The 27,770-nt window shown below is 38.4% G+C and overlaps 1 protein-coding gene across 2 annotated transcripts in view; it reads left to right on the plus strand.

Moving 5' to 3' along the window:
* Positions 1-27,770, plus strand: part of rsrc1 (arginine/serine-rich coiled-coil 1) — a 153,283-nt gene that overhangs the window by 105,987 nt on the left and 19,526 nt on the right. For both annotated transcript variants that reach the window (XM_081371025.1, XM_081371026.1), the window contains exon 7: positions 22,790-22,855. In XM_081371025.1, the coding sequence (XP_081227151.1) occupies positions 22,790-22,855 (66 nt within the window). The remainder of the gene's footprint in view (positions 1-22,789; positions 22,856-27,770) is intronic.

Below are 27,770 nucleotides of genomic sequence, written 5' to 3' on the forward strand. Positions count from 1 at the left end.
TACAAAAGTAAGAAATTTACTTTTGCTATTGTTAAACAAATGTTCAGTGATATTCTCTACATGGTGTTGATTGGAAGTATTTAAAACAAGTGTGTTACAACTAGCCCGTGTTAGGTTGTGCCCCGCTTACCCCTACTTTATCTACTGTCTCTCTCTCTCTTGCTCTCTCTCTCTTGCTCTCTCTCTCTCTCTCTCTCTCTCTCTCTCTCTCTCTCTCTCTCTCTCTCTCTCTCTCTCTCTCTCTCTCTCTCTCTCTCGTTATCATCAGTTAGGTTTGAATATGTTCATGTTCTGCTAACTCTGGCCATTTTAACACAGGGGCACATCTCCACCCATTAAGGAAATATGTTTTTCATTAAGCGGCTCAGATCGCTGCGACTACAGAGGCCGGACGGTCTGATGCTGGGCGAGACATTAAGGCATTTTTGATGGCCAGTCGTGAATGATCAAAAAGTCATAGTCCTGTCCTTTAAGATTGTTGTTGACAATTTCTCTGACAGCCCTAACTAGCTCACCCACTGATTCCAGTTTAAAACATCGGCACGGGAAGTTTGATCGCAGGAGTGAAAAACAGCTTCGACTTCGCCGCGGTCTTGTATGCATTATCTCATTCTCTCTCTATCAGCGCTCGGTAAATGCTTTTAAAGACACTTTCACACCCACACCATTATTTACAGCAAGATTGAAGGGGAGAGTTTAAATTGAAGTAATAAAAACCTCTTTGTTTTAGTTTTTATTGGCTCATTCATCATCGCTTTATTTAATGCGAGAAAATGATTGTGCCATCCGTGGCTGCCACTAATGGCTGTATACTCTTGTATTTTCTTTGTTGATCGCAATGAATGAAATTAGGATAAACAACCTTCCTCGTCGTGTATAATCAAGGCCTGATTAATGGATGTGCCGTTTCAGCGCTGCTCCTTATTCCAGAACACCTGATATCTTTCCCATAAACAAGTGCTGTTTGTCTAAATGGAGAGACGAAATGACGCATTTGATGAGTTTCTGATTGACCCTGTCCCACAGGCGGCCCATTCTTCTCTGTCTCTTAGCGAGTGCTTTTCGGTGACTAATGCTCTGTCAGAAAAGAGGCACGAGGATTTATTAGACATGCTGATTAATGAGGAAGCCGCCCCACCCCTTCAACTTGGCTGCCCCAAACAACATTTTCATAATGATGTGAGCCGTCCATCCAGAGAGAGAGAGAGAGAGAGAGCAAGAGAGAGAGAGACATCCAGAGAGAGAGAGAGATCCAGAGAGAGAGAGAGACAGAGAGACATCCAGAGAGAAAGAGAGAGAGAGAGATAGAGAGAGAGAGAGAGAGAGAGAGAGAGAGAGAGCAAGAGAGGGAGAGCAAGAGAGAGAGAGACATCCAGAGATAGTGAGAGAGAGAGAGAGAGCGAGAGAGAGAGAGTTAAACTTAATTCGGGCACTAAAAATTTAACCGGGCCCGCAACAAACCCAGGGTTATGGTCATAAGCGGTCTCTGGAGTCATTTGAATCATGGATGCCTGTCTCTATTCATATCGAGTTTTGTGTCTTAAGAACAGATGGCGTAGTTATGTTTTTTTGTCTTTTTGACTGCGCCTTCTTGCTTTTTTCCATCCATATTTCTTATTTTCTCTCCCTCATCTGTCAAGCTCCTTTTAAGACCTAGCCTCCCATACTTAAAGGGTGGGGTTGAAGAGAAATAAACATTTAATTAATTCTCAAATTTTTTTTTCTGTAGTTGCATATTTCTATCTAATTAGCCCAGCAGCAATCAGGGCCTTGGATAAGTATCCACCAGATTCCCTCGTTTAAGATAAATAAATAGCAGAAATTACACCAGAGCTCTTTCATCTCCTGCAGAAAACACGCCGGGAGAATTAATGTTAGTAGAATTTTTTTCTTCCCTGTGTATTTGCGTTCTTCAGGTACTCTCTCTCTCTCTCTGTACAGCGACGGCGTCTACGCTCCATCTGCATCGCATATGTGTTGTACTGTATGCCTGCAATGAGCCTGTGTGAGTTTGAGGGAAACTAAGATAAAGATTATCAGCATTTAGAAGATCTGGACAGTGTAAAGGCAGTGTAACTGATTGAAGGATGTCTCTCAAACAAGAACGTAACTCGGAAACTTTCGGAGAATGCACCAAATGCTTGGCTCATGCAATTGCAAATCCCTGAGATTCGAGTTGAACAGTTAACATCTTATTTGTAACACTGAACTGTAATTCTTAATCTCGCCATTCATTTTGCTCAGACACACAGTAATCGAGGAGTTAATGAGTGAGAGAGGAACCCAATTCCTGTAGGCCTGATACATCTCTTGTAACACTTCCAGCTTTTCCTCCCCCATTCACTCTGCAAACGGCGGATGAACATCTTAACTATAAATATATAATCTCTATACACATGTGCCCGTAATCCTCCTGGATTACAGCCCGAGAGGAATTACCACTGGATTTCAGCGCCTTCCTTTTCTCTCTCACCTCGTCTGCTTGCCCTCGCCTTGTAAACATCAACTCTTGGCCCTGCCTGCCAATACCCAGCTTTGATAAAACTGTATTAGCTTCCTTTGGCCGCCCAAAACAGATTACTGAATAGAGAGAGAAGGCCATTATTGAATACGTGGAGCAGAAACTATTTATGATTGTGTAAGTAATCTGTAACCCGTCCCTGGATCCCCTCATTTTCTTGGTTGCCTTGCTCTCCTTTGCTGTGCTTTATCTTCTATCCACAGACATCTTTAGTAAGGGCTGCACCTGATTTTGTTGGTCTAATCGCTTATTTTTTAAGATCCTCTGATAGCAGGAGATCATCTTTAGTCCTCGACTCCATTGTGCTTTCCCACCACCGCTGTGACACCCTGATTCTTGTGCAGGAACGAGGCCTCTGCCAAGCCGTAATCATTCTGTATCTGATCACAATGCAGCGGAGGGGAAAACTCACAGATTTGGGTCACTTGAACGTGTAATTCTGCATCTGATCACAAAGCAGTAAATGGGAAAACTCATTAAGTTAAAGTTGCTAAATGAATGTCATACTTTGTTTACTGAAATCAATTGTAATACATTTACATTTAATGCTGTTTCATTCAATGTGTAGTGTTTGTAAGATTGTTATTGACCATCTTTCAAGTAAGTGTAAGTAAAAGGAAGAAATTCTGTATTTACATTGTATTTGATTTATTTGCATCTGTAAATTTCCATACTTTTTCAAACTCTTCCAAGGCCGTTCATCAGATCTTCACCAAATTCGCAGTTTAATGAAAATTTTGATGCGTTTTATTGTTTTGCAGGTACAATCTGACATTTGTTGGATGTGACGCATTATGACTAATATTAGAGATGCACCGATTACAATTTTCTTGGCCGATTCTGATTTTACTGTAAACGTGACCTGCCGATACCGATTTTTCAAAGAACTATAAGCAAAAATTTACTTTTCTTCAATGCAATTTTGTTTTCATAAAAAAAACAAGAAAAAAGACTAATAAAATAAGAACAAATAAACAAATTTAAAACAACAGCACAAATAAATGCAATTGCATAAAGACAGATATGAAATAAACAGGTGGGTATACAGTATATTCAGGTAAGAAATACTACAGAAATTAAAGTAATCAAATGTAAAATAACACTGGATTGTCTTCATTGTAAAAAATGAATAGTGATTAATGCTTACAATTAGTTACAAAAGTTATCCAGTCAAGGGCTGAGAGTGATTTTCATGACAGACATAAGCAGGAATATTAGGCTGTTGTCACTTTAAAAGTTTATGCATGGAGTCAATATACTGTTACACAACTTGCACTAAACTGATTAAGTTTCAACGCTGACTGTGTTTACCTGAAAATTCGCGAAGACGGCATTTTAACAATTGTGTGTATTTGACTGTTTCAACGCAGTAAGCCACTCATTTTGGTACTTGCGACTCACAAGCTGCTTGAAACTTTGAGGCTCCACTTATATAGATCAGTGGTGTAAATGAGCGAAACCTGCGAGAATTAGTAAAATTATGCGCAATACAAGCACTATTGAACTGGACCGAATAAAACGAGTGAGAGGAGGCGGGTGTGTGTCACTTCACCGTCAGAGAGAAGAGAGTGAGAACCCACAACTGACAACTGACCGGCTCAGAATCAGAAAGACGTGAGACTGTCGGCCGGTCACCGGTCCGAGCCGGTCATGCGGAAAATCGTCCGATTCCGGTCCCTGGCCGGTTGATCAGTGCATCTCTAACTAAAATTATTGGATCGTGTGTGCACAAGGTCAAAATTTCATCAATTTCTGATGCTATAGGCCACAGGATAAGAAATCGTTTTAAGGCTAATTGTTAAGCGTCAGTGCGAATAGCTGATTAACTTAACCTTTATTAAGTAATAAATGCTCAGAAATTCAACCAAGGTGCAAAACATAAATAATTTGCAAAGAAATCTCTCCAAAATATATGTCCATAATGGAAGCACACATAAAGCATAATGGGTAATTTTTATTTTTATTTTTATTTTTTACGTTTTATGGTTTATATTTCTCTCCTAATATTTTATATAGAAAAATATTTCTAAAAAAGTAGACTTTAGTATTCTGTATAAGAGATCACATTCTCATGTAACCTACAGTATGTACAGTAAACGTTATACTCATGTAGAGCAAAATTTACTGTACACTTTCTAACATGTTGTCAATGGAGCAATATGGTCTGTTTGTAGTAACATTTTATTATGTATTATTAAAATATTGTATATTAGAATAATTTTTGCAGGCTCAAGTAACATCGCAACACAATTTTAGCAGTATCACTTTGAATAGAGACTTTTATAACTGAATGTGTTCTGGTTTCCTCATAATCTGTATTTTGCATCTGTAACATGTATATTGCATATGTTTCTAATGTGAAGCAGCAAAAGACACATTAGAGTAACACAAACATTTAAACACACACACACACACACACACACACACCTGTGATGGCCGTGAGATCTCAGGTGGTTGTCTCGAGTGAAGCCCTCTGGCTGGCCGTAGGGTCCTGTGCATTATGCATGAGTGAGTGGGGTGTCTCGGGACACCAATATCAGACCCTATAAAGCAGCAGGGTCCCTCCCTGGACACGATCCACCAGACCTCTGGCACACTTGCCAAACCATCTGTGAAACTGCACCTATAATTCCACCAGTACTCTACAAATATCTATTAACAACACCTACTCTATAACATTCATTCAAACCCTCTTGTAGCCAGGGATCTAGAAAAATATAACAAAATTATAACTGTTAGTATATTAAAATAATGTTATACGTATCATCACTTTCACAATTACAATATAAGGGTCAGACATAATCACAATATGCTCTAAGCAAGATTTAAGGGCCATGGGCCATGTTATTTTACCCAAATTTTCATCACCTTCTTCGCCTCCTTCTTTGTCGCCTTCTTTTCATACTTTCTTTTGACGTTAAACTGGTGTTGAATGAGTACTAGTTAATGAAGCTGCCAGCTGAGCACCAGTGAGGGGTCTGTTTCTTAAAATAGAGAGCCTGATGTACTCTTCCCTCGTGTTGTTATGCGTCTGCAATGCCCACTTCTCTTTGTGTCCTGGTTAGATCCAGTTTGCTTTCTTCTTTGAAGTTGGTAGTGCATTGAATAGCCTTCATCTCTCAAAAGAACAACAGAGCAATACATTTCTATCAACCATTTTGGTTTCAAATTTTGGCTTGAAATTGTACAGTGACAGGAAATGCAAGTGTACTTAAACCGCATTGCCCTTTCCGAACCCTTTCACATCAGCGCATTAGAATGATTTCTTAAGAATAATATGACACAAAGTTTCTTTAGAAGTCGAGAGTAATGGCTGCGTAAGCTAGATTTTTGTCATCACACGTAAACAGTTTAATTTGAACATATGCAAAAATAAAGTTTAAACTTTACTACTGTATTTTTGATCAACTAAATCCTACAGTGGTTACAGCAGAAGCAATGATTTCCTTCAAAAGCATTCAAATGTGTTATTTATTCTAAACTTTTGAGTGGCAGTGTAGATACATCATGGTTTTAAACCCATATGGTCGAACTTCTTCGAGAACCAGCTTTTCCAATTCATTGATTTCATTGAGTCAGTTTAGGTGGCAGTTCAGTGTCCCATAATGCTGTTGATGAATGATTTCCTTTCAATGCTGAGTAATTAGTGGGGTTTAAGCCCTACCCTAGGCCCAGTTGGGCATTTCTGGAGAGGGTGGTGGGGGGGCTGGAATTTATTATTCAGGAGTTTTAAAGGGGATCGATAGAGACTAGTGGATCTTCAGAGGTTTAGGGCTCTTTGGGGTACACAGGCCTTTGGGTATGGACAACACAAGCTTGCTGTCAGGTTTTCCCTGGTTGCTTAATTACAAAAGGTTACAAAATTGTAAAACACACACAAAAAAAGGTTTTAACCCTTATAATATAATAAGATTTGATATGTAGTTTGAAAAATATACTTTCAAACAAATAAGACAACAGTATATGGACAGACATTTGATTTATTTTTCTGTTATTTAAATAAATCTAAACAATACTGTACATGTTTTCTCCACTTGGACATCATCCAATGTACATATGTTGTTAATCACATATGTTGTGCATACAGTATGTTTACGCATGATGAGGTTCATTATTTGAATGTTATTTTCACAGAGTTTGTTTGGCAATTCTTCAGAAAGTGACCCCATTAGATGTGCAAGCAATGTATTATTATTCCTCATAAACGTTAGGGTTTCTTCTGATACTCGATCTCATGAAAAAAGCATTTTATGCATTGGAGATTTCGTAGGAATTTGTACAATTTGATTTGATGAAAACAATTGTATAGCAAAGCATAACGTAAGCATAAGATTGTATGATTTCACCACGATGTAGAATTTAGGCCCAGGGTGTGCTATCTATCTTTTTTATTAATATTTTATATAATCTCCCAATTACTTTGATTCCATTTGAAGACCTAACCATCAGTGATAACACCATAATATTTGCCTACTGAATTCTGATTGATCTTATATTTGCAAATAGTTGCATCGTGCTTTGGTTGTTATTATACACAGATGACAAAACACAAAATATGACAGTGGCAAAGGTCCTTTCGGGCCATTTCATTTATAAAATCGAACCTTTAAAACCTAAGCTTACCTAAAACTTTAATGCTATTCCCTCGCTGCCTTGCCTTCCTCTAGGAGCTGCAATTTAGAATATATAGATGTTATAAAGGTCTGTTTTCCTCTAATTCTTGTCATTGGAGAAAAAATGCAAGGTCTTTCTTTTTCTCTATACAAGGTGTTCATTCCTCTCCACTTATTCCCTCCTCCTGGATCACAGACACTACTCTCACCATGGGTCCTGGTAGAGGTCAAACGTCTGTGCTAAATGATGAGGACAGGGCCAACCCATCCACACCTCCAGCTTATGAGTTTCAGCTTTTGGTGTATGTACAAACTAATGTTGGCTGTCTGAAGTCAAGCGCTCGTTGAGAAACCTGTTTGTACTACAGCCCTTTTTTAAGAAGCCATGAGTTATAAATAGTATAGCTTTCTTTATACACCAATTCTCTCAACCATCTGACACTATAGTAATTTAGTTTTATTCCAGTTTAGTGTCAGTCTTCCATATGAAGCTACTCATTGGCTCCAGCTAGTGGGATGTGGTCCCATGTTAAATACTCCTGGTAAAACCTAAAGTAGTTGTATAAGAAAACAAAAAGCCTTGTGAATTAGCCACCTGCGTACCTCTCCTCTCATCCGTTTAACACATCCTCAGCCAAGACAAAAGAAAACATGCACTTCAGCAAATAAACGAAGAGGGAATTCATTCTTAATTGCACACAACAGACAAAAGGGAGTCAGAAATGTTTTTTTTTCAAGCGGAGCTCTTTTTAGGGTAGAATTGTGTAACGCCCTGTGTAGGTGTGAAGAGGAAAGCTCAGTGGAGACGGGCTGAAGTGGGCGGCACAAACCAACTGAACAAAAGGCCAGTGAGTTGGCACACGGAGGCGCCCAGCACAAAGCCTGGAACCAAACCACACAGCTAATTGCCTTCATGCATTGTGAAAAGAGAGGCAAAGAAACAAAACAGGGATAAAGATTAATTTCATACTTCATCTTCCTCGCTTGAGAGAGATGCTGTGAAAGGTCTTACAAATTGAAAACACCAGGGGTGTTAAATAGCTCAGAAACAAGGACCGGATTTGTAGCAACGACGCTGCATTATGTGGAAACAAAGTTGTTGTTGCTGTTATAAGATTCACTCTTGGTAGAGCTTTCTCCTAGGGCTGCATGATTATTGGAAATAAAACCTAAATCACGATATGGCTTAGTGCGATTATCAAATCGCAAAGGCTGATTGAATTAAATAAATATATGCGCTGTGTGTTTCTGAGTGAAGCGCGGCCCTGTGTTCATTTACACGTGAGCGGCTCATGATGCTCTGAGTTTGAGTCAATTTAACGTGTTTTTGGGAACGCCAGTCATCTTTCCAAACTTGTAATGAGCAGCACAGCTTTAAGAAATCCCTGTGATTTTAAGTCTATAGTTTTTTTTTATTTTTTTATTTTATGGTTTAACGTTTGAAATTGAAGACATTTGGACAGCCAAATATCAGTATTGTAATTTTACAGTCATAATGTAAAATATGATTATATTACTTAAATACTCAATATTCTTTCTTTTTTTATTATTATTATTTTACAGTGATATATTACAATAGTAATATTTCTTATTTTGTTTTATTTAGTACTTTTGGTAACATTTCACAATAAGTTTTCATTTGTTAACATTGGTTAACCACATTAATTAACATGAACTAATAATGAACTGCAAGTCTACAGCATTTATTAATCTTTTCTAATGTTCATTTCAACATTTAAAAGTTGTACAGTATTTGTGAACATTAGTTGATGCACTGTAAAGTAACATGAAGACACAATGAACAGCTGTTATTTGTGTTAACTAACGTTAACAAAGATACAAATAATACAAATACAGTAACAAATGTATTTCTCAAGGTTAGTTCATGTTAGTTAATACATTAACTAATGTTAACAAATTAAACCTTATAAAGCCTTACCATTTCCTTATTTAATAATTAATAATAAATTATTGTTATTGTTATTAGCCATATTGATGTAATCACAACAGGTTGGCCAAATTGTACAAAAAAGCACAGGATTAAAAAATAAATAAAAAATCGCATTTTAAATCGCAATCACAATTTTTATCAGCAAACTCACAATTAGATTTCTGCTCCAAATCATGCATCCCTTCTTTTACTGAGTAAACTGGTACATGTCAAAGCGGTGTCTTATTTTTTTTTTTTTAAGTAAAAAAAATAAAATAATAATTTTTGAAGTGCACTTTTAATTCTTTGTAAATGTTCCAAACCCGTTTAGTTTTTTGATGTTTTCTTTTCTTCCTAAATGCCACTGGTTTACCCCGAAGACCTGCGTGGCTGTCGTGTGTAATCAACAGGCGGTATTATCAAACATAACATGACTATTACCAGAGGACACTTCTCTTCTCCTCCACTTCTGTTTCTATTTTTACCCTTTTCAGAGCTTGAGCGGCCCGGCCTGTGCTTGCTGTGCTCTCTCTCCTGTAGGGGAGCTGCTTCAGTTCTCAGTAGTGCAGAGTTTGCTCCTCTCTTATGAGAGTCAGGATGAGAAGAGGTTGAAATAATAGCCCTCAGCCAGAGACAAAGGGAAGAAGAGAGGGATTGTGATGCTGAGTGAGATGGAACGGGATGATGGAGAGGAGGAGGAGGAGGATATGGAGGGAGGCACCGTTATTGTTGTTGCTGTTGATTTTCCTTTGTTTCCTGATATCTGCTCTAACGTCTCCTGACATGTTAGCTCTGCATTCAGCCCATAGTGGCGCTTTTGCAGACATTTTCTTTCATTCCTCCTCCTTTCGCCTCAAATTTACTTTTGGGATTTTGAAGAGGTGGACAATCATCTGTCATTCTTGTCCGACCATCATTATTTTTCCTTTTTTCCCCCAAAATGTATTTCTTTTCTTTCTGCAGAGATGTTGGGAGCTTGTGCCCAGTGTTTGGAAGATAAAAGGCATGAAATCGAGCAAAATTTCTGCCCTGCCACAGAAAACCTCCACTGCTCTGACATGTCTGTCAGGCCTCATTTAGCTTTAAACTGCCACGGTAAACTTCGGCTGCCTTTTGCAATAAAAAGGGTCTGTAGTCTGACACTGATTTCAGGCCCTGTCAAAACCCTGCTGATAAGAGCCGTTTTTCAAGCTCCATTTCAATCCCCTTGCCCCCTTTTGTAGCTCTGATAAAAACCGTGTAATTAAGCTCGTTGCTTCTTTGATTGAACAAATAGATCTGAATTCAGATAGACTGGCTCAAAGGCCACACAAACAGATGTTCAGCTGATCGGCCTCAGATGATTAGGTTGTAACTTGAAGATTTGTTTTGATGAGCCATACACATGATGCAGAATGACAAAAAACAGCAGGTGTTTTTTAATGAGTTTCAAAACAGTTGCGCTCATGGTGGTGACAACATAAGATGCAACACAAAACCCTAAAAACTAAGAAGAAATGTAATTATTTAAATAAAAAAAAATAAAAATCTAATTTGAAGCATCTCAGCGAATTCTGAGAATGTCAGTTAATGGGTTTTCACTATAAATTATAGCATGACTTCATCCAAAAACTGTAAATTTAAGAATGCATGAAATTACTTTTATTTATTTTATTTATTAGCTTTTCACCATACACTGTAAAAATGGTTAAAAGTAAGTTTTCCTTACTGTGTTTTACCTTTAATGTCTGTCAGTTTAACATGTAATTTTTTTTGTTAGTTTTAAAATATAATTTAATCATTATAAAAATGTTACCAATTTTAATGTTACCAAGCTCGAGCTAGGTTTTTAAATTATTATTATTTTTTTTTATTTATTTTTTTCATTCAGTTTATCACAGAACTTATTGCATAATGTATCCTGGAGGCTCTGGACATGTGTTTCTACAGCAGATTACTAACATTCATGAATTTTCTCTCTGAACTTCTTCCCTATTCATCCCAAAGCGCAGCTCTTATGCCTTGAATTTTAGTTTTTCTTAAGAAAATTCTGTTGAGGAAGACCATGTATTCCTGGTCAGGTCATTCTGCAAAATCAAACCTCCAAACCCACGACCGATGATATGATACTGGGAAAGACAACAGCAGATCTGTTTCCGTCATTTCTCTTATTAATTCTGTCTTTATCTCACAAAGCTCATGGCCTCAACCTTTTTTGTCCCTTAATTCCAGTATCATCATTTTAATTTTAAAGGCAAAAGGGCAAGTCCCCCCTGAAGGTGTTGGCGCTCCAGTGGAGGATATTCTCCCTGCTGCAGATGTTCATGAATGATGTCCATCTCCGCTCAGACGAGCTCCTCGTGAAAGGAGGTTTCCGAGGGTGTGGTTGGGAGGACGCGGGGCCAGATGAATTACACGGAGGGGGAATCTGACAGCCTGTGCGGGGCTTTGTGATCATTCCAAACTTCTAATAATCTCCCTCACCTTTCTCATCTCAGCTATAATGAAAGAGAATAGGCGATTGCACCCCAGGCTATGTTCCCCGCGCCTAATGACTCCTCCAAAGCCAGAGCCACCGTTAAAAAAAAAAAAAAAAATGCTTTGAATTGGCTTTGACAGCGTGATAGACTTTGACACCAATTCTGTAACAAAACAGACGTAGCGCTAATTGATTATCAATATTTTAAGCAACGTGATGAAAATGAGCATTAAAAGATGACGGAGAAATGGAGTCCTCTATGGCGGGTCTCTCCTTCAACAAGTTCTGATTTCTCCTCCCTCAGCACATGTCCTCCTCTTCTGATTTGCATCTCTCTGTATATGTATGGCTCTTTGGTCTCGGTACCCCAGACCGACAGCTTACTGAGCAACTTGACATTGCAATTAGGCTTTAATATAGCAGAAAAAAGCGAGCGTTCCCTGGGCCCGTTTCCAGCTCAGTTCCCAGCGCCCCCCCCTCTCCTGGGCTTAGCACTAGCGCTTGACTAAGCACAATCTTAGGGACCACCGTGTTTCTAGCCCTTTGTGCCAGGTGTTTAAGTGTTCGCCCCAGTCCAGCTCTGTCCCACTGAGCCATATATGGTTTATTCTTTTAAACAGGCTCTTTTGTTAATATACCAGTGTCCATTAACCCATCAGGAGATGCAGTATACCATAATCCATGACGTATACCATAATCAGTGGTCATAATCATTCGTAATCATTGATCTTCTGTTCACAGATATGCTGTTCTCAGATGAGACACTTATTAGAGTGTTGCGTCAAAGCCAGCTTGTTGATGGCATTGTGAAGATGCTGAATCAGTTTACTTTCAATATTAAAGTCAGCATGAAATGGAAATTGTGATTGTCTTTTCTGAAACTCGCCTGGCCAGTGGACCAGCTTATTGATCAGCCGCCATGCCGATATACACGTCAATTTATTTGCACATTAATATATTTGGGTAAAGATTACAAGGACATGTTTTTTATTTTATTTTTTAGTATTTTTAAATAATGATGTGCGTGGATAAATAATTTAAATTAAAAAAAGGCTCCAGGTGATCAAAAAAAGCAGTTTAAGCAGCTGGTCTTGGAAGCAGTTAAAGTTAAAGACCTAAATGTTGGTAGAATTAACTTTTATTTCAATAAAATCACACTTAATTACCATGCAAACTGTCATGCTAGTAAATAGCCAGAGAATGGTCGCTGTCCAGATTATGCTCCTTAATATTAAAATTGCGTAATCTATTACGTCAATTATGCACGGTTAATGTTCATCTCTGATCCCCTGTCATGTTTCACACAAAACAAGTGTGTGACAACCCTATTCTATAACCGAACCGACACCTGCACATTTTCAGGACTCACAACCACATTCTCGACAAACCCGCACTGAATGAACGGAAAACTAGTTGTCTGCCACGTCATACAATGTGAGAGCCACAGTGAACTTTGTAATCATGATGGGTTTAAAATACTTATGGAGATGGAGAAATGATTTGCGAGATGTGAGGCACGCGACTCAAACACACTTTCTGCATTCAGTGACTAAACAAGTCCTTGTTGGTTAACATATCTGATAGATGAACTCTCGCCTCGATTGGACTTGTTTATTTAATATAACACGCTGTCAACTGTGATAAAACTTCTGATGTTATGTGCATCGCCATTTTTGATACCGTCGCTGAATGCAGTTGTGAGTCCTGAAAGTGTGCAGACTCGTATCAAGCAGCGCTGCCATACTAGCCTTAGCATCTGCTCTAGAGTTGTGTTTTGTGTGAAACATGACAGGGAATTAGGGATGAACATAAACAGTGTGTGATTGACATAACCAATTATGGCGACATGTCGTTCCAGTCCTGCTTAATATATCAATCGTTTTTGAAGTTCTCCAGGAGTCTGAAGGGGATGTTTTTCAATGGGCAGACCACTAAAAATTTAAAAGACACACTTCACTTAAACTTTTTCAGGAATAACATAGACTATAATGAGAAATACGGCTGACTGTTGCATATGGACTTTAAAGAATTGAAGTTTGAATTTGAATGTAATATGAATGGCAGTGGTGTTCCCTGATAGCAGGATAATGCACACTGCAAAAATTGTTCAGGAATGGTTTGCATGAATAGACAAATGTACCTTTTTGCCTGCAAAATTCAAAGCACCTTTACATTTCAGACAAATTCCGTCCGTATACATGTTATGATTAACCCTGAAAATACCCATTTGTTTTACTCTTTCTCTCCCCACTCATTTTTCTATCACCTTCTAATTTCTGTTAAACATACGACATTGACTGATCTTGAACGCTGAGGTTTGAATTTGTTCAGGATATGATCAAGAGAGATGTCCGAGCTCTGCCTTGGGTTAAACTAGAGAACATGAAGAGCCTTGAGTCCATGTAGGTGCACAGCCGAATATTTGCATTTAGTTACAAACGAGATTTCCAACACCGATGAGGCTGTCTTACACTTATCCTTCGGTTAGACCGCCATCACAAGCTCCTCTTAAACCGCTGTACCCGTTCTGCTATTAGAAGGCTTCAAGCTATATGTCCTCAGATCGACTCTGAGTATGAACTCATGGCAGATACCTTCAAAAGAGACAGACAGGCCTACGCACATTTCTCTCCAAACGCTCATGAATAAAACAAGCTTCATCAAGCAGAGTCTCAAGTGGACATGATGAAAACTCTCATACTGTTTTGTTTCTGCTACCAAATCTCCAGTATTTACTCTGTAAATTAAAGAAATCATCTCAAATTATTCTCAGAAAGCTGCTGTGGGATCTTCAGGCGGGATGTGCAGAACTGATCCCACAGTTGTGTGGAGAGACGTCTGGTGGAATATGCGGAAATGGAATATTTGATCAGGGCTCAGGGTTTGATTGTGATGTTTGTGTGCTCTGTTCAGACTCTCCAGGGCCTGATTCAAAAACACCACGCTATACACATGTAATTAATTAATTACTCTTGGTGAGGGTGCTTCTCATATCTTCATTGCGCCCGTCTTCTCTTGGAAACGTGCAGGATTTATGTCAGTGTCTGGAGAAGGGATGAAGCAGAGCCCGGTCTGACCGCAGAATACAGCAGCAGACATCTGATTATAGAGACATTGATCCCACAGTTCACATCCAAAATAGAAATCCAGTTAAAGGACTTTTTGATGAATAATTGATCAAATTGATATGATAGCTCCCTTTCTAATTGTTTAGTTGTTAATATTTCATGGATATCATTTAAGTTTTACTCGAATGTGACACTGTTAGGTAAATCTCTATTTAAGCAAAGTGCTTTTCTGTATTGTTTAGTTCTTTGTTGTTCAGCTCAATGGATTGCTTTCGCAAGCCTGTGGTTTATATCTGTGTTTGCAGTTTGTACATACTCCCACTAAATAACTTGGCTGCATTTTCCTTTCTTCATATTTGTCATTGCACAAATTAAATTCCTGCTGAAGTCAAATTTGCTTGATGCAAACCATGTCTAACAATGGACTAGTTTTAATCGTGACACTCACACAGGTTAGTTGTTATTGAATAATTTACTGTAATATGTATATTATCCTTTTTTTTTTTTCGTTCCGTCTTAACAATCACACATTGATCTCTTCTTTTGCTTTTTGTGTACATTTTACAGACGTGTACAAGTATGTAGGTTTCTGGACTATAGCCAGAGGTGTGTGTGTGTGCGTGTGTGTGTTGTGTGAATGTGAGTGTAAAGTGAATTCCTGATTCAAAGGGACATTTTTCCAATTGTGGGGTGCTACAGCAAATATCATGTTTGTCATTTGGCAAGCCGCTGATTTATCACATTTCCCCGAGCTCTGACATTCAGATTGCTTGTGATTGACGTGGTCGCTCAGGACACTCACAGACACGCACACACACACACACACACACACTCATTTACAGATATTCATATTCTTTGAGCTTGTAGAGTTTTTGTAAGTTTTTACCCGTGTGATTATTTGACTCCATACAAGTTTGTATTTAAAGAGACTACAGTTTTCTTTCTCTCTCTCTCTCTCTCTCTCTCTCTCTCTCTCTCTCTCGCTCTCTCTCTCTCTCTCTCTCTCTCTCTCTCTTGCTTTGTCTCACTGTCTTATAAACTCGCACACACACACACACACACACACACACTCACTCTGATTAAAGAATAGTGATGGTGAGGTGCATAAGTGCACTAGATAAACAAGATCTCACCCAAGGCTGTTTCTGACATCTATCCGTTTCACTGAAAACTGTGAAATATGCTTGTTAAAATAACATTTGTGTGCACTTCCAAAACCTAGCATGTTTCTGTAGCATAATTATAACCTATACTTTTATATTTATATATTTAAAATTCTGACCTCTTGTGTAAAGCTGCATGTGCAGTTCAGTGTGACAGAAAATAAATGTATTGTTTTGTCACACTGCACTGCTATTCTTTGGAAATAAATCTGCTGTTCTGGCATCACTGAAAAATGATAACTTTTAGTAAAACTGTATTTACAGGATCTGTCAGTCACTCAATATCTCCCTTGTTTATACACACACACACACACACACACACACACACACACACACACACAAAACAAGAGAACTTGCTCTTGCTACTGTACATACAGTGCTGCACTTTCTTATGCCTTTTCACAAAATTATGAACAGTGTTTGTTACGTAGTTTAAATTGTAGTTTTTATAAAGCTTAGGAATGTAACAGTTCACGGTAAAATATCGAACCGTACCATTCTCCACAGCACTTGTACCGCGGTCCATCTCAAATCTGACAGCCATCTGTATTATGCTTTGACATAAAGTATGTCAACATGCACATCTTGGCGAGTAACCTATCAAACATATTCGGTTATGCCTTAAGTGAACGTAAACAGTTGAGAAAGACGACGCATGTGTACAGCATCAGTGTACTGGATTGTGCATTATTTCTTAAAGTGACAGCAGCCTAATTTTCCTGCGGTCTGTGTTTTTAATGTTAATCAAGCCAAAAAAGAAGAGGAAATAAAGCTGCTCTTGAATAGCTTTTTAATCTTTATATAGTTTATACAGTCATGATTATGCAGTATTATTTTACATTTGATTACTTTATTCAATTTCTGTACCTGAAAACTAGACAGTTGGATACCAGAAAAGCACTGTTTATTTTATTTGTGTCTTTGCTCTATTGTATTTATTCGTGCTACTGCTTATAGTTAGATTATTTGTTCTTATTGTCTTTATTTGTATTTGACAGTAGTCCTTTTCCCCCCTTAATATAGCACAGACTAAAACAGTGACCCTAAAACCGTGATACAAACTGAACCTTGAGAATTTTGAACCGTTACACCCCTATTAAACATGCTATACCAGCAATACAGTAACATCATCCTCACTGTTCATTAAACTCAACAGGGCAGATTTCTCTGGAGAGGGACGCAGGTATGTCGGCTGAATCTGTTCTGTGCTGCAGCTACGGGTGCTTTTCTTGCTCCTTTGTGCTCTTCTTTCCTCCACACCAGCGCTGTAAGAGATTAAGGCCAGAGTAATTAATCACAGAGGATTATTATGGCTGTTGTGTGGTTTTACTGAGAGGCCTGAGGCTGGAGATGAGGATTCTGCACGGGTTTGGAGTATTTCGTTTTTAGGGTTTGTTTTAAGGAGGTAGACAATGTGAGCCGTGCGTGTCCTTAGAGTATTCTTGTCTGTTATAGATGTGAAATCCCTCTCATGCAGCATTGCGTATGATTGTGCAATATATCTTCCCTGTGCTGTATGTGTTCAGGATGTGTATGTAGGCCATTCTACACAATTAGTTCTAATTGCAGTTTCACAGTAAATATCAATATTAAGGTAAATATACACTAAATTAAATCCGTAGAGTACTTTCTATTAGGATGTGGCTGTCCTCCCAACACTAACTCCTAAAGTTAAACTGAAAGTAATATGTAGTCATATATATATATATATATATATATATATATATATATATATATATATATATATATATATATATATATATATATATATATATATACAGTGGGGAGGACAAGTATTTGATACACTGCCGATTTTGCAGGTTTTCCTACTTACAAAGCATGTAGAGGTCTGTAATTTTTATCATAGGTACACTTCAACTGTGAGAGACGGAATCTATAACAAAAATCCAGAAAATCACATTGTATGATTTTTAAATAATTAATTTTCATTTTATTGCATGACATAAGTTTTTGAGCACCTACCAACCAGTGAGAATTCCGGCCCTGTTAGTTTTTCTTTAAGAAGCCCTCCTGTTCTCCACTCATTACCTGTATTAACGGCACCTGTTTGAACTCGTTACCTGTATAAAAGACACCTGTCCACACACTCAATCAAACAGACTCTTACCTCTCCACATTGGCCAAGACCAGAGAGCTGTGTAAGGACATCAGGGATAAAATTGTAGACCTGCTCAAGGCTGGGATGGGCTACAAGACAATAGGCAAGCAGCTTGATGAGAAGGCAACAACTGTTGGTGCAATTATTAGAAAATGGAAGAAGTTCAAGATGACGGTCAATCTCCCTCGGTCTGGGGCTGCATGCAAGATCTCACCTCGTGGGGCATTAATGATCATGAGGAAGGTGAGGGATCAGCCCAGAACTACACGGCAGGACCTGGTCAATGACCTGAAGAGAGCTGGGACCACAGTCTCAAAGAAAACCATTAGTAACACACTACGCCGTCATGGATTAAAATCCTGCAGCGCACGCAAGGTCCCCCTGCTCAAGCCAGCGCATGTCCAGGCCCGTCTGAAGTTTGCCAATGACCATCTGGATGATCCAGAAGAGGAATAGGAGAAGGTCATGTTGGTCTGATGCGGCAGAAATAGAGCTTTTTGGTCTAAACTCCACTCGCCGTGTTTGGAGGAAGAAGAAGGATGAGTACAACCCCAAGAACAACATCCCAACCGTGAAGTATGGAGGTGGAAACATCATTCTTTGGGGATGCTTTTCTGCAAAGGGGACAGGACAACTGCACCGTATTGAGGGGAGGATGGATGTGGCCATGTATCGCGAGCCAACAACCTCCTTCCCTCAGTAAGAGCATTGAAGATGGGTCGTGGCTGTGTCTTCCAGCATGACAACGACCCGAAACACACAGCCAGGGCAACTAAGGAGAGGCTCCGTAAGAAGCATCTCAAGGTCCTGGAGTGGCCTAGCCAGTCTCCAGACCTGAACCCAATAGAAAATCCTTGGAGGGAGCTGAAAGTCCGTATTGCCCAGCGACAGCCCCGAAACCTGAAGGATCCGGAGAAGGTCTGTATGGAGGAGTGGGCCAAAATCCCTGCTGCAGTGTGTGCAAACCTGGTCAAGAACTACAGGAAACGTATGATCTCTGTAATTGCAAACAAAGGTTTCTGTACCAAATATTAAGTTCTGCTTTTCTGATGTATCAAATACTTATGTCATGCAATAAAATGCAAATTAATTATTTAAAAATCATACAATGTGATTTTCTGGATTTTTGTTTTAGATTACGTCACTCACAGTTGAAGAGTACATATGATAAAAATGACAGACTTCTATATGCTTTGTAAGTGGGGAAACCTGCTAAATCGGCAGTGTATCAAATACTTGTTCTCCCCACTGTGTGTGTGTGTATATAAGATATACAAAAATATATATTAAAGCTGCAGTCCTTAACATTTTTTGTACAAATATTATATAATGAGCAAGTAAATCATGAATCGATCTTCCAAACAGTGTTTTTGTCTAATCCGGAATCAGTACGGTACACCTATAATAAGTGTTAATATTGAGATAGAGTTGTCAAAACTACCGAAACTTTAAAATTGTGACACTTTGAGTGCTGTTAAGCAGAATCGTAAACACCTCTGATTGGCCATTGTGTTCATGCACTCATCGAATATGTCTGTGATTGGCTACAATTTGGTACGTTTGGTTACCGAAGTCGGTACTTTTTGACAAATCTATATTGGGACTCTTTTAGACCGGTAGCCCAGTACCTGCGTGACTCGTCATCATAAACAGAGAAGAAGCTCAGGCTACAATGTTTTTCCGCAAGACACATGCAGTTCTGTTTATTAGCGACTGGAGCGCCAAACGTTACGGACTGTAACTTTAAAGAAGTCAGTTTTAAAGTAAAACGTGTTTCACATGTTCTCCATGTTTCCATTCAGTTCTGAATATAAAAACACTATGTTTGTTGTGACATTGTCTAAGTGAACTATGTTACCTGTGTTCATATATTTTTCTGTTAATATCAAGACACATGTTTGTGTCATTCTTTTTTGATTTTGAATTGATCGGATGATTGGATGGTTGTGGTTTACTATTGGTGGATCTCATGTGAGTGACAGGTTATTGTCCCGCCATCGTCATCAGAGAAGAGAAGAGATGGGGAGGGTAAATTATTCTGATTCAAGATTACGAGACATGAATAAAAAAAATAAAAAAAAGATGTGCATGGATAAATCATTTATAATAACGAATAACTGCAATATTCCACAAACAAACAGAATTTTCCATTTTGATTTCATTGTGACTTGTACAATTTAAAAGTAGTGTTTGTTCTTCCAAACATGGATAATAGGATCAATTGAAACTGAACACTACACACTAAAGAAAGCTTTAAATGTTAAAAAGCATAATAAGACCCCTTTAAGTTTGTTCTACTGTGTACATTTTCCGATAGTTGATGTATAAATAATTCATTATTTCACCCGTTCCTTTTTACCTTCTCCCCATCACAGCATTGAAATTGGTGTGTGTTTGTATGTGCATCATCCACCCACACTCTTCGTTTACTCCATGATCCATTCAAAAAGCATTTTTATGCATCTCAGTTCTTCTTTCGAATTCAAACTTTGCCCAAACAAACCCCGGGCCTCGTGTGACACCCTTCAACACCTCATCTGTCCTGGTTTTACATGGCATCTGTTAGACACTCCCGCACGGATTTCGCAGACACACGCTTGAATTCAATATCCTATCTCACATGTCTGCTTAATGTTATTCCAGGAGCCAGTAACCTCCTTCAGTTGGCAGTGTTATATCAATGAATTGCTGCTGCGTAAAGAGGGACAGAAAGTGGGTGAAGTCGAGTAGGTTCTGCGTGTGGCTCTACTGTAGTGGATAAACCTGATAAACCAAAGCGCTTTATTCAATCTAAATAGTGGGCCCCCCTGAGCCCCCGTGTTCGTACAACACACTACCCCTCCATCAATCACTGATAATGGGCCCCGGCCATCTCTCTCTGATGTTTGCGTTATTGCATTGGATTCTAACGAGCCATCGCTGCTAATCAGCCCACTGGATGAAGGAGGCGGATGGATTTGTTTCTGTGTGATCATTTCAATGAAACATAGTCCTGCATGCCTACATGACTCTGGGGCCCGAAGCTGCAATTACACATATAATCACAATTGAATTTCAGTGGAGGCTCCATTATCCATCCTGCCAGCCAAACTGGAATTAAGTGTAGATGAAGTGAAAGTCTTTAGCTTTCTACTGCGGATAGTGCTGTGCTATCATCTTCAGCTCATAATACATCAAGAATTGCACAAATCTGGTGGATCTTATGACCCGTTCACACCAAGAACGATTACAATAAGGATAACTGTGTTAGCATCTACACCAACGGATGATCGCGTTCTGTTTCTTTTAAGCCTGCACTGCAGTTATGTTGTCTGCAGCTTTAAGCAGCTTATTTTCATGTGAGATAAAATCACATAGCGCTGTTAAAAGTCCCATATATGGCAAAATAATTAAGTTGTGCAGTCCCATATATAAATCATTTTAAAATTAAAATTAAATATTTACCGAAAGAAAAGGTGATTTCACCCTTCGCAGGGAGATTGATTGACTGACCAATCATAATCCGCCATGTGCCATTTTGTCCGACAAAGCCTCCAGGAGTGTTAGTAGATTGAAGTCGGTGGATTTGAACTTGAAAAATGGTGAGTCCTGACGTCTTTCTGCGGTTGAAATAGCATTCCTTCTGATGTTCATTCATGTTTATTTGATGCTATAAATTAACTAGAGGGAAGAGAAGATCGGTTCGCGAGCAGCTTTAACTGAGGCTCTACAGCGATCCGTCACAACACATTAAAGAGCCACAAAACAGTACAGGGTGGGCCATTTATATGGATACACCGTAATAACATGGGAATGGTTGGTGATATTAAAGTCCTGTTTGTGGCACATTAGTGTATGTGAGGGGGCAAACTCCTCAAGATGGGTGGTGACCATGACATATACTAATGTGCCACAAACAGGACTTTAATATCACCAACCATTCCCATGTTATTACGGTGTATCCATATAAATGGCCCACCCTGTATTGTTTAAATTTCTTTTAAAAAAGACCAAATTTTAAAGTTGAGACTTTGTTTCATATCAAAAGTACCCAGTTCTGTCCTGTCTGTCGGCCCGTTGTCAGTGTCCTCTTTGCTCCGCGATGTATTTTTCACTGCGTGAGAACATGATGTGTGGCGTGAGAGCGAACTTCAAGCACGGCTTGTCGGACAAAGCAACAGTGACTAAAGGGTCTTCGCGAACGGTCAATTGAGCTTGGAGAAGGGTAAAATACACCTGATTCGTGGAGCACTAGAGTGTGGAAGAAAAACAATTCTAATATTAACAGTTATACTGAGCTCATTTGTTAAAAAGGTTGTGTTGTCAAACAGTGGTCAAAGAATCATATTTTCCAGCTGATTTGGTCTAAACATGGCAAACTGTGCAATTTGCTTCTCGTAATGACTATGATTACCCTCCCCTCTCCTTTTACTTCAAAGTTGAAACTCATAGAAGGTAATGCTATGAGGGACTCAATTTTGCATGACTCGTCTCATCAGCGAGTGAAACAGCAATAAAGGCAAATTGCTCCTGGGAGACATGAACGCTTTAGAATAAATTACGTGCGGGAACAGAGGTGTAATTAATTTACAGGCTGTATTGATAGTCCCCCTTCACTGCTCACTATATGTCTTCATCTCAGCTAACGTCTTCATTATTTGGAGGGCAGGAGAGAAGCGAGTCAACAGACTAAATGAATTGCCATAAGACTATGTACACAAACTGTTTCCACAGCGTAAGGATTTCTCTCAGGCTTTTAATTAGCATGCTGAAAAATTATTTAATAAGTGTGTGCTTAAGACTAAAAGATGTGCAGGCGGGGAGAAGTGTACATTTGCAGAGAGAGACATCATAGTATAAAGGGCTTCTTAATTAGATATTAAATGGGCTGTTTATAACTTATAACTAATGTTGCGATGTTCTCTTTTTTTGTTTCAGCTAAAACTGATGAAGTATTGAAGGCAAAGGAAAATATTAAAGAAGAAAAGACGATAAAGGAGGAAGGTGAGCCGAACTTTAAAAATGTTAACCTCAAACTAATGTAAAGGTGCGGTCATATTTACCATTGTTTACGGGTCAAATCCACTCATTTCAATAGGAATCTATGCAATTATGAATTTCTCATGAGGTTGGAAGATTCCCCCACACAGATATCGCAATGGGTTTGAGTTGGCTAAAAGGTCCATTGTCTTTTATCAGTTGTATAGTGATGTACAGTATGAATCAGTTTTGGTCAACACAGTGAATACATGTGACCAACGTGAACCTGTTGCAAAATCTGCATGGGGAAATCTTCCGCCTTCAAGCAAGATTCCCAATCACAAGGATTCCTATAGCAATGACTGAGCTACAGTAATTTGACGGACAACGGTAAATGTGACCGTACTTAATTAGTGTTAAACTGTTTTACCAGGCCACATATTTCCTATAGCTAGTTTCCTTTTTCGTGCGTCACTCCATGCTCTCTTTCTTCCCACATAATAAAATAACGCCAACTGAAATAATTCTCAAACATTTAAATCTAATGTTAATAATTGGATTGTGTTTGATATTTTTTCCCCCACTCAGCATTTGCATCATACTCTTCTTGTGTGAATAATTTTGGAATCAATTCTCTCTGTAACTTCCACATCACTTTTAGTGTGAAAATGCCTTATGCTTATGATATCATATTATCATATATTATCATATTCCCATGACAGTCTGTTAACATTTGATGTATGCTGCTCATGAAGCAATGAAGTAAAATAATGAGGACAGTTTTGCATGATATCAACATCATTCACTTGTTGATCTTAGCAATATCAAAAATACATTAGAAATAGAAAATAATGGTTTAAAAAAAGAGCATATCAGTATAGCATTTCATCATTCAGCTCATCTCCCGACTCTCTCACTTCCAGTTAATTCTGCATTGATCCCTCTTTCCATTACTGGATCCAGATTCCAGCGCTGGTAAATTGCACATGCGTGGCTCCAGGCTACAGTGTGTGGCTCGCAGTCACACACTGATTTTCTTAAGCAGAGTTCATGCTGTAATCTCACCCTTTGGAATCAATTGACTTCTCCCCCCTCCCAAAACACTTTCATTTCTCTCTTAAACTCTTCCTGTTTTATGAAGTAACGCATTCCTCCTGCCTAGCGCTGGAAGGCTCTTAACACCACCTCCAACCCCGCGTTTGTAATGTACAAAAATAGTCACAATTACGGTCTTTTGAACGTGTCTCTTGCTGCCGACACTCAATCTCTGTCCGCATGATCTGGAAGTGAGAGCAGGGCAGGTTTTGGTCTGGCTTTAATCTCCATTCTTCAGGATGAACAGGATCTGCTCACACTTCCCTCTGGGGCTCGCAAACTTCAGCTCCACAGCTACAATCCAGCTGAACTGAATATGAAGAGGAAAACATTATATCAAAACACACTCATGCTCATGATAATCTTTTTAGAGGGGATTTGTATGGAGTTAATATTGTGCCATAATTAAACAAATCCAGCATTTTGCAAACAAACTCGATCTGCTTTTGCAAAGGAAAACTCGACTCGCAAACAAACAGAAAGCATTGTGCAAGTACAAAGGTCAATTTGAGCAAAAATGCAGTGGAGTAACAAATATGTTTTGTGTTTTACAAATATAAATAAATGAGCCTAGATGATATTTCACAAATAAATGCAAACCATCCTACAAATTGCATGTAACATTTGAACAAAGACCAAATCTAGTGCACACAAATGCATATCTGTCTATTATGATTGTGAGACACTTGGCTTTTTATGAGATTTTCTCACAAATGCAGTTGCGCAACTTCCTCTTCTAAAACATTAGATGGCGCTAAGCTAGGAGACTAATTTAGCGCTAGTCTCCCGGGAGAAGCACTGATTTGAAACTTGCCTTTGCCGACAGCTGAGGAAAATGACCGGTGAACGGGTGTGTTTCTCTCTTACTTTATCTAGAAATAACCTTCTTTAGGTTTTCTTTTGTAAAATGTGTAATTTATCCGCCGATACCGATATCCGATTATTCTGAATGATATTGGCCAATACCGATAGTTGGATTTTTCTTAAGGGAGAAAAATCTCTCTGAAATAATGCTGCAAAATATACAGGGAACCCTCTCATTTGGTATAATATTATAACATTAGAGGTTAAAATTAACAACAGAGCTGTTATATTAAACTGCTCTTTATTTCCAGATATGTTTGAAACGTTTGTATAGGCTTACAACTCAGTTGCGCTTAAGGTAGTTTTCATAAATACTTCTTCATGGCAAATTTATTCAAACGTACAGTACCAGTCAAAAGTTTGGAAACGCTACTATTTTTGATTACCTTTAAAAAAAAAAAAAAAAAGTAATATTATGAAATATTACAATTTAAAATAATGGTTCTCTTTTTTAATATACTTTAAAATGTAATTTATTTTTGTGATGCAAAGCTGAATTTTCATCAGCAAGTACTCCAGTCTTTGGTGTCTTATGATCCTTCAGAAATCATTCTAATATGATGATATGTAATAATATTTCATAATATTACTGTTTTTTTTTGTTTTGTTTTTTTTTCAGGCTTGATGAGCATAAGAGACTTCTTTCAAAAACATTAAAAATAGTAATGTTTCCAAACTTTTGACTGGTACTGTACATATATAATTAACAGTAAATAATCTCTTCTCTAATGTTTTTATAGCTAACTACGAACTGTGAACTTTCCTGAGATAAACGTTAAGTGATATTGTTCACAAGCTGTTTTGTTGAGGCCTTTCCACGGTTGAAACACTGATTGAGTGATTACATGAGACATGATACGGATTTCGGTAAGTTGTACTGTATCTTTCAACATACCTTCTGATATTCATGCATGTTTTTCTAGGTATGATTTGTATAAAAGTGGAAGAAAAGCCTCCGAGCTGCCGCTTGAACTACAGCGATCTGTCACATCACATTGAACTACGGGTGATTCATAGGGTCGCTATGAATAACATCGCTATTTTTTAACTGTTAAAGCGTTACTGTCGCATTAACTTGCCCTTAATTCAACACAAGGGAGATTTTCTTCACACACAGTATGAGTTGCAGTCTGACACGGTTTTCCTCCGCACCCTTTTGATTGACAGGATATAATTGGCCCTGATCATTGGCTGTTTTTAAACAAGCGAAAATAATAGCGATTATTGGCCGATACATCGGTGCATCTCTACGGAAACTCTTAAAAATATAGATTCATTATTGGCATCGCTGATTTTCATTACACAAAAGGTTCTTCATAGTGGAAAAAGGTTATTTTTTAGATGATTAAAATGTTCTTCACACTAAGAAAAACATTTTTTCTTTTAAGGGTTAGGGTTTAAATGTTGACAGAAAAGTTCTTTGGGGAACCCAAAATAGTTATTCTATGGCATTGTGCAATTGACTTAAGCTTTCTTATATTCCTTTTTTTTTTTTTTTTTTTTCAGTGTCGAATCTCTTACAGTCCATCACTGCTGGGCACTTCAGTCTATAACTGTTTTCTCTGCCACAGACCTGCATTCTGTCCGTATCCATGCAGATCATATATTTTAATGAGCCGTTAACAGCGTTTAACCCGTATCATTAGAGCAGCTTGCTCTTTCACCATGGCAAAGGGAAAGACTTTCCTTAATTATGCTGTGTCGTGCGGGTCATCTTTGCTGGTGTGTACCTCTGTGTGTGTGTGTGTGACTGTATTGGAGAATGATACTACCATTAAACATTTAGATGAAATTTAATACCCCTACACACACACACACACACACACACACACACACAGAGAGACTGCCTCCTGTATCCATTCATTTCTAATCTCACTATAACAAGCTCTGTTGTCATTCACAAGAGGTGTCTGTTGTAGTGCTGAACAAGCGTGTGTGTGTGTGTGTGTGTGTGTGTGAGAGAGAGAGAGAAAGAAAATCAGACGTTCAATAGGACAGAGGATGATCAACGACCAACAGAGGTGCATTTTATCATTCACATATGCATATATAATATGCTGAATTTCTTAATCCTCCGGTATAAATTTAATTAAAGGCTTGATAGGGCATATCTGGTTAATGGTGTATAAATATGAAAATATTGCTTAATTATCCATTTTTTAAGTCAAAGTATAATATAATTGTTTGTTACTTAGTGTTAATGTATTATTATTGCATTAATACTGAATTATTGTGTACACACACACACACACAAAGAGACATATATTAATGTATGGAATTTAAAAAGCGTATTGCTGTAATACTGTCTGTAAGGCTTATAAATATTTCTGAATTACTCCCTCAGAGAAGAAAGTATCATCAGAACAATATTTCATAGCATTTCAAATGTTGCGGAGTTAAAATCCAAATTATAACTTACAGCACAGTTACGGTCTCGGGCAAACCCATTAAATGGCTTGTTGTCCACGATATGGGGGGGGGGGGAAATGGAGAGTGAGGTGATCTCTTTATAAATCAAATGATTTGACCTGTGAGCTCAACAATAGTAACTCCTGCAAGACTGTTGTTAAATATTTAGCGCTCTGCTGTCATGAATACGAATGCTGTGTAAATGAGGGTCTACAAGCAGTTGACCCGGGGACTAGAGCCTGCTGAGTGGGGGCTCGCACTGGCCTAAATGATTTAATTGTCCTGACTGCAACTGCTCTTTAATGGGTCAGCTTTGAAATACGCCACCTGCTAAACGAGACACTTCTCTGTATCATACAGCTTTTCGACATGACTTCTGAGAGGGATTTGTCTTTGAGGAAAAAGCTAGGCTGCTTGTATGCTTGACACCACGTGGTATTTAAATGATGATGCGGTTTACTTACGCCATCTTGAACAGTCACTTTATTCTGTGCTCCATACGTTATACTGTAATATTACATGGCTTGGTTGAATTCTAATGTAGAATGCGGTGTGTTTCTTGATAACAGAC

This window comes from Scardinius erythrophthalmus, assembly GCF_964197995.2.
Source record: "Scardinius erythrophthalmus genome assembly, chromosome: 7".
Lineage (NCBI taxonomy): Eukaryota > Metazoa > Chordata > Actinopteri > Cypriniformes > Leuciscidae > Scardinius > Scardinius erythrophthalmus.